The sequence below is a fragment of the Leptosomus discolor genome, unplaced genomic scaffold, assembly GCF_034619465.1.
Source record: "Leptosomus discolor isolate bLepDis1 unplaced genomic scaffold, bLepDis1.hap2 HAP2_SCAFFOLD_151, whole genome shotgun sequence".
In the NCBI taxonomy this organism is placed as follows: Eukaryota; Metazoa; Chordata; class Aves; order Leptosomiformes; family Leptosomidae; genus Leptosomus; species Leptosomus discolor.
The window spans coordinates 31,411-39,686 of record NW_028237807.1 but is presented as its reverse complement, the minus strand read 5'-3'; the positions used below and the strand labels follow the sequence as shown (position 1 = coordinate 39,686).

At 45.0% G+C, this 8,276-nt stretch overlaps 1 protein-coding gene across 1 annotated transcript; it reads right to left on the bottom strand.

Moving 5' to 3' along the window:
• Positions 1 to 1,982: 1,982 nt before the first annotated feature.
• On the bottom strand, positions 1,983 to 6,543 carry LOC147412739 (serine/threonine-protein kinase PAK 3-like). The gene is made up of 5 exons (XM_086481069.1): positions 6,419 to 6,543; positions 5,410 to 5,527; positions 4,458 to 4,557; positions 3,829 to 4,025; positions 1,983 to 2,042 (listed from the first exon to the last, which is right to left on the bottom strand). The coding sequence occupies exons 1-5, from the start codon at positions 6,541 to 6,543 to the stop codon at positions 1,983 to 1,985; spliced, it is 600 nt and encodes a 199-aa protein (XP_086337195.1).
• Positions 6,544 to 8,276: the final 1,733 nt, after the last annotated feature.

The window sequence follows — 8,276 nt, the reverse complement described above, 5'->3', positions numbered from 1 at the left end:
TGTTTTTTAAGGTCCAGTCTCCAGGGCCAGTTTCTTCCCTGGCAGAGGGTTAGAGATGATTTCTCTATACCTACAAAACAAACCCCGATGCAGCCACAGCTACTCCAACATCAACGTGATCTTGCCTTGATAGCTGATTGCAGTGGCTGACCTCATTAGTAGGAACTACATCAGCAAAAGCACATTTTGCTTCTCCATGCATCGACACCAGCTTTCCTGGCTATTTTAAAGAGTGAATTCGGGCCAGCTGTATTATTTCAAAGGATGATTACATAAAATGCATCCCTGCAGTGCTCACTGCTCCCTAAAGTACAGCTTCCTTAAAACAAACCTAGTCCAGATTTTTGCTCTATTCTAGATAGAAATGGTAAATGGATGAAATAAAAACTAGATCCATCAGCTTATTCCTTGGATAAACAGAAGCATTTGGAACCTCATTTCCAACACAGACATGTAAGCTGTATGCACAATTTTATTAGGAAGAAAAAACACTATTGGGCAGACAGGAGCCACCTGCAACTATGTCAGCAGTCTCCAAATTCCAGATCAGCAAGTCTTCCTGACAGACCTCAGGCCAAGGAATTAGAACAGAATTTTGCAAAACATGGGGCGAGCATTATCCGGGGCAGTTCACTTGGAATCAAGGTCTCACATGCTGAGAAGCTGGACAGATGAGTTCATTCTGCTTTTGTAAGACGTTCTTTAGAAACGCAAGACAAACGTTTTGAACTGTTTGCACCTAAACTTGCAGAATATGTCCCAAATATACAGCAATAATAATGGAAATAGGCCTAGGAGTCTTCCATACAAATGTCCGCCATGACAAGAACAGCTCTGCGCTACTGGCATTTAAAGAGTGGCCAAAGGGACTTTGCTCTTATCCTCTTAAACACAGAGGAAAAATTCCAGGCCTAAAAAGGCAAATGAACTATCCTAGAGTAAAAACAATAAAAGGAAGTTTCTCTACTTTTCCCACAACAGAAGTGTCACAAAATCAGTCCTGTCCCGTCCCTCTGCAGCTGCCCTCAGGCACCAGGCACAGCGGTGAGCCGGAGGGCCTGTCCTCACTGCGGTTAAATGGTGCTGCCCCAGGGACATCCCTTCTCCTGCGGTAAAGGAACACAGCACCCATGGCAGCCTTGGGAATTTTATTCCGGCTCCATCCACCTGGCTGTGAAACAGGAGTGCCAGGACAAAGGGAGCTCTTTCAGCTGCTCCTTTCTTCACAGAACTCCAATCAGCAGAGTCATCTGTAGCTGGGTACTGCACCTTTTAAACAGTTCTACGACCACAGAAAAAGATCTAGGGGAAGCTGAAGCACCTTCTTGCCGTGTCTCTTTTGCTTTCCTGTGATCCAGCTGGCAGAGAAAAGCAAGTACAGTACAAAGGAAAGAAGTGTTTGCAGTAGCTGCAAAGGGGCAATAAGCTCATGGATTTCTTTAACGTACCAAGAAAGAAGAATGGATTTGGCATACAGCTGCAGTCTGTGAAAATGAGACCCTAAAGTTATCAAGGGCACCCAGATACATGACGGAACAACATATGGATGATTTAGAAGCCTGAAACTGTAGAAGATTCACAGCATTTGGAAAATATGTTATAGGTTTGAAGAAAATTGATGCAGTGTGGTTAATAAAGGAAAAAGCAAACAGAAATGCCTGGGATTTGGTTTGTTGGGTTTTCTTAAAACTGAAACTGGGGAGGTCCGACCGGCATTTCAAAGGATATTTATCGCACCAGTATTTGTCCCTCAGGCCCCAGGCATACGCCTGGTGGAAGGAAATCACAGTGAGAGAAAACAAACACCGTCACAGAAATATCCAGGCCACTCTTGGCTGGAAAATGGTTCATTCCTGTGAGTTCTGCATCGGCTGGGAAGAACTTGAGCAACAGGGGATGCGTTTGCTCTGCACATGGAAAACAACAAACGCATCGACATTAAGCCTGGTTTTAACTCTACGATTAATGATCCTTTAATGCCCTTATAGTATATTTCGGTATTTCAATCCATGTCGGTAATGGAAGCTGCTGCGTGCCTTGCACTATTGAAACACGCAAAGTTTGAAAGAGCATCCTTTGGTTTCCAGGCTTCGCAGAACTCCCTGGATGGGGTCTAAATGTGACTATTAAACCTAACACCTACTGTGTGCCATCAGCTAAAACCTGACCTGCAAACACAGGCCTTGCTTATCAGCTCTCCTGTCTGGATGCAGCTGAGAGCTCTCGCTGCACTCTGTGATTCCACACACAACAGCAGAGGGATCCTGTCCCTGCTGGGGATGATTCACCTTCATAAAACCAGCTGGGAACTGGGGAACTTCAGGCGGTCCATCACAAGCTGTTCACTGTTCCCAGCTCAGGGGCAACAGCCTCTGCCCAAGAGCCCAGGAAGTGAACACAGACGGGACCAACTCCAGGTGCCTGATTTTAACCTCCTGCAGGTTGACTCAGAAACCTGAAGATGCCTTGAAGCTCCAAGTGCTCAAGCTGATCTCAACTCCCGCAGCAGACGAGGCATGTATGAAGAAAAAGAGCATCTCAAATAATCTGGGCAAGGGCAGGAATCGCTGAATGTGAATTTGATCAGAGATAAGAAATCCAGTTCCCTTCCTCACAGTCGACCTGAGGCTTCTCGAGGAGCCCTAATTAACAGTTGAGGTTAATGAAGCTTGGAATTTTCAGCCTCCAAACCAGGGACACAGGCCTACTGCCACCCTGCCAGCTGCAGTGCACTCAGCTGACTCAGCATCAGGCTGAACCCAAACCTGTTTGCTTCTTCTCCCCCCTCACGAGGTGGCACAGCGCACGCTGCTCCTTCTGTGTGCACTGGAACGAAAAACCTTGGGGCACCTACCAAACCAAAAGAAGTCTTCCAAGAAAACTCAGGAACCTTTGTTCAGAGTGGAGGATTGACACTGGTGTAGCTGTTGTATTCCTTTCTTAAGTAGCCTGCCAGGGGGTATGTCCTGATCCTTCTGCTGTTTCTTCTCTCAGCCTGCAGCACGCACTCTGGGTGCTGTAGAGTAGGGAGAGTGCAGCCTTACTGCTGTGAGAAAAGCTACGCATCATGCTCTATTTTAATTCCAGCCTTAACAAAAATTCTGTGTCTATACACATGGGTCACAATTAATTTCCTCATAAATTCCTGCATCCCTATCAGGAATTAACTGTGCAGCATCTAAGTTTGTTCCAGCTACCAGTCATGAGGTTTTATCTTTATATACATTCCTCCACTATTACACACCCATTTGGGATAAGAGCTGGTCATTTCATGTTAAGAAATGAGGATGAAGCTGAAAACTTCAAATCATTAAAAATACATTCATTTACTACAAGTTTCTGTGCTAAAACACATTTTCAGGAAGTTATTTGCTAATGAATAATTATGGCATTTCTATAAGCAGTGACACCTCCTGAAAGGCTCAGGTAAGCCATCGGCACTGACCCGTTTGAAAAGACTTCTCTGCCTGCAGACACAGCTGGAATGCTTTTCAGAAAAACTCCCCAACTGGAGAAACTTGCCGCTGAAAAATCGCTGTCACTCAGAGATACAGCTCAAAGAGAGTTCAAAAAACATACGAGGTATTTCAAGCCCCGTTGAAGGCAGAAATGGCATGTTTCTGAACTGGATACAAGTCACTGCTCTTTGGAGGTTCTCCCCTTGACGTCACCAAAGCTACAGTAGATGCTGCTGCGCTCCCTGACAGCTTTAGAAGTGGCCCATGGGGGAACTAGTTCCAGCTGATGCGGCTTGGGTTTTGTCTCATGGGGGACTAAACACGGGATAGATTTGAAAGACACTGGTATCTGATTTTATGTGCACCTTACCCTGAGAGGATCTTCACTAAAGTAAGGAGGTTCTCCATCCACCATCTCTATAGCCATGACCCCAGGCAACCAGATGTCCACCTTGGGGCCATAGGCTTCTTTTCTCATCACTTCTGGTGCCATCCAGTATGGAGTCCTGAGCATTGTGCTCCGTCGACTCTGCTCAGGGATGATCCGAGCACAGAAGCCAAAATCAGCTGAGGAGAAAAACAAGTGGTGTTAAAGGCAGCTTGAATTAGGAAGGCGAGCAAAAGAAATCCCCACTCTATACCTGAGAACACGGTGTGGAATCTATCTGGAAAAGCTGCCATGCTCTGTTTACTCAGTGCTGTAGCCACGGAAATACTGATTTGGCCACTTAATAACACCCCTCAAGTTTTCTGCAGTGGCTTTTATTGACTTGAACCGTTAGACTGTAACTGCCTCCCTCTGGAAGGGCCACACACAAACCAAAGCCACTCTTGACACCTTTTTCCTTTCTATGCCTCTCTGCATGTTGGAACTGTCCTCGGAGCTGGCAGCAGTGGTCAGCGCACTGCCACAGGCATCCCTTTTTGGGAACTGGCCATCAGTCAAAAGCAGCCCCGTGCCACAGCCTGGGAAGGCTGTGCCTGACCAGGAATACCCACCCAATTTGACAGACCTGTCCATGCCAAGTAGAATGCTGTTACTTTTGATGTCCCTGTGAATCACTTGCTTTAAATGAAGGAAATCCAGGGCTTGAAGGCACTGATACGTAAAAAACAAACATGAGGGTAAAAATTAATGACCTGATTTCACCACACAAGAAAGGAAATGCCTCTAAAAGATTTAATTTCTAGATTAATTGTGAGTAACGCCCAAATATTGCGCTGTCCAGAGGAATAGCTTGGTGCTTCAACTTACTATTAAAGTAATAACTTTCCAAATAAAGGCTTATCAGGTTTGGAAAGAGAAATGTCCATTACTGTCACAGACTAGCCCCTGAAAGCACAGGCAGGATGGCTGCTGCCCAATCAGTGTGCTATCTCCATCCGTATGACAAACTATGTTTTGCCAAAAATGAGAAAGTCCCTTCCTTCGGTTTGAAGTGGATCACTGTTGGGTGGGAGGTTGCAGGACAAAGATTTTATTGTCAGGCTCTATAGCAGGTTTGGAAATAGCACCTTAGTCATTTTTCAGAAGCAAATGCCATTTTGGGTCGAATGCTATCCTTTTAAGCTGAGGACTCTGACAAATGAGTCTCTATTTTTCTTTGCTGTTCTTTTAAAAATCTGCCACCAGCATGTTTGCTTTTACAGGCAAGGAATGCAGTACAGACATGCTCCAGGCACGTGTTTAAAGAGGTAGAGCTGAGAAGAGTAAAAAAAGAAAAAAAAAAAAAAAGAAAAGATAACACAGTAACAGTGTTTCAGAGTGTAATGACAGAGGACAGTAAGTGCAGCGATACTGGCAGGCAGTTCACTTAAGGTGCCCTTTCTTCTCCATATCATAAAGCAACGCAGAAACAAAGCTCTCAAGATGAAATCCCTCATGTTCTTACCACCTGTTCACCAGTACCATCCTGTCCAAGGAAGAGGAAGCACACGCGGGATCCCTCACCTCCCTGCAGACAGCTGCCATCTGCTCTTCATCCATACAAAACTGGGTAACAACATCTCTTAAACAGCCACCAGCCATGTATTCCATCACCACCCGGAGCTCATCACCGACCAGGTGGCTGAAAGAAGAAAACAAGGGCACTGAGATGAACAGGCACAGCTAAATTACCTCATGGAAAAGACTGCTGGTGGCTTTTGTTTCCAGGTCATTTTCAAACGAAGACAGAATAAAATGACTAGACGTTCCTTCTAGGCTATACAGGACTTAGAATCTGTGCAGCCTAAATGAGAAAGGCATGCGAGTGAAAAATTACATGTCTTAGATGGCAAGCAAGTGAAAAATGCAGTTTACCAACAGCAAAGATAAATCTGGAACCAGGACATAGCACATCATCTGGTTCATCATCTTAACGCAAAGATTCCAGGATTAACTCCAGAAACAAGGCAACACAACTTTCATAGACATCCATGGTAGGAGGGTGTGTACCACTGAGGACAGAAATTGGTCCACAGTTTGGAAAACCTTACATAAAAAACACACAGAGAGAGGAAAAAAAAATTTAAAACTGGCAAATGATGTGTTTCTGGAAACAAGAACCTAGTCTTCCTGGCATCCACAGTAATGGAAAATAGTGGGAACAGCCCAACGGAAATAATTTCTATGAGGACTTATCAGCACTTATCATAAGACAGAGAAAATATGATCAATTTAAAAAAAAAAGGAACAAAAAAACCCCAACAACAAAAACAACAACAAAACAACACAGAGGTAGTGAACTCATGGGCTGTTGTTTTAGTAAGACATGGCTGATGCACATTTTTAAAAACAGTCTTCAAACTATATATGCCAGAAAAGATTAACGCAGACAAAACACAATCTTCTCCCAGAAATTGTATATGAGTAGATAAATAATGAAGAGGTCAATCTTCTGCCAGAGACCAGAAGTTTTTTAATCTTTGGCTTGCAGTACGTAAATGAACATTCATGTGATAGTACCAGAACTACTTACCTGTCTAAACAGTTAACAATATTTGGATTCCTATTTTCCCTCATCACCAGGCTTTCGTTAAGAGCTCGTTCCTTTTTGTGCTGTTGTTGGAGATTCATTTGTTTTATGGCCACCTGAAATGACATTAAAAACCATTCATTTGAGCAGTCTGTGGTACGAGATCAGAATGAACACGAAGGGAGTGGGTTTGGAATGACATAGCAGAGCTCTGCCAAGCTGTCTTGTTATTAGACGTAAGAGGTCAGTAACTCACACTACAACGCCCTATTTCTTTGCTAGCTTGGGGGCTGCTTGCAGGACACATGGCCAAATACATTTTGCCTTGTAAATCTGTCAAAATGGTCTACCATTTTTAGGTCTATCTACGTTCTTTTCAAATGGCCTTAGTGTATCACGGTATTATTATTCATGCACGCTTTCAAGCAGGAAGTGATTTTATTGCTGTGAAAACATAAAACCAGCTGGTAATGCTTTAGCAATCGTGATTTTTGATCATTATTTCAGCAATTGCTGGTGTTCTTGACTGCATAACTGAAACAAAACACAAATGCACGTTACGTGGCAAATGCTGTACTAAAAAGATTACTAAGGTTACACAAAAAGTACGATCCTAGCACTTCCTAATGCCTTGAATTTTTATTTTGCAACTCTGAATGCCATTCTTTAGCACAGTTTAGATTTGCAATTATTTTCTGGGTTAAAAAACAATAATCCATTCATCAGTATTTTATGGATACACCCAGGGTCATAAGCAGAGCTTAGGGCTTTTAGATCCCTTGCAGACCTCTGTCTCAGAGCAGCTGTAAAGTGCAGCACTGCAGGTGGATGAGACACTACCCGTGAGATTCAGATGTATCTGTTGACAGCCAGGAATGATAAATCAGAAAGCTGAAGCTGTAGCCCCAAAGAGCAAAGGGATTCTCTAAGACACCACCTTGTCTAATTATCACTAATATGACCACTTTTGCTCTGAACCGCTGTAGCCAGCCTGCCTCTGCCTCAGCCTGGCTCCTGCACCCAGTGCCACCTTCCCCCAGGCAGCCATGGGCCCTGCTCGAGCTTTTCGTCCTGGCCTCCTCGTGAGCCCACTTCTGCCAGCCCCGTCCCTCTGGGCTCAGCCCTGCTTCCCTCCCTGCCTTCCAGCTCAGCTCCGGCCAAGGGCTCCTACAAACCCACCCCAGAAGAGCCCCCCTACCCGACACGCGCCCGCTGGGGAGACGACGCCCCGGGGCTATTTCAAGTCTGCCTCTTGCTCCCCCGTAGTCTGGCCAGCCTCCCCCTCTGCCCAGTCCTGCTCTTGACATGGCCCAAAAGAGAGCACCCCTCCGCTCTCGGGCCTGGTTTTCCAGCCAGATTTTCAGGCAGTGTTTGCCCATATTCAAAAACGTTAAGATGCCACTTTAAAGGGGCCACTACAGGGACTGTCAGTGTTAACTCTCCTTCAAGAGCTGCTTCTTAACCCCCCGGCCCCCACTTCACTGCAACCACTCCATGGGCTGTAACAGGCTGTCACCGACACTGGACCTAAACACGGCTGTATTCTTTTGGAGAGAGCTTTGGTCTTGAGATACGTCTTCTCATCTGTCAGGTGTGTGTCAACCAGCTTCAGGATGACTAAAGCACAAAACTGAGTCCTAAACACGATCTCTCCTTCATTAGGTCTTGCATCACACTTTGGAGATGAAACACCTGATGGAAAAAATGCTAAACAGTATTACTGCCTGAAGCTGTGGTTAAGGTAAATTGGGACTGAATGACGGCAGCCTTCAGCAGCGAGTGGATGCATCAATATATTCAGTAACTAAGACAGAGCTAGTGTGGCCTTCTCTGAAAGGAGAAAGTGCCCTCCTTGCGTTCT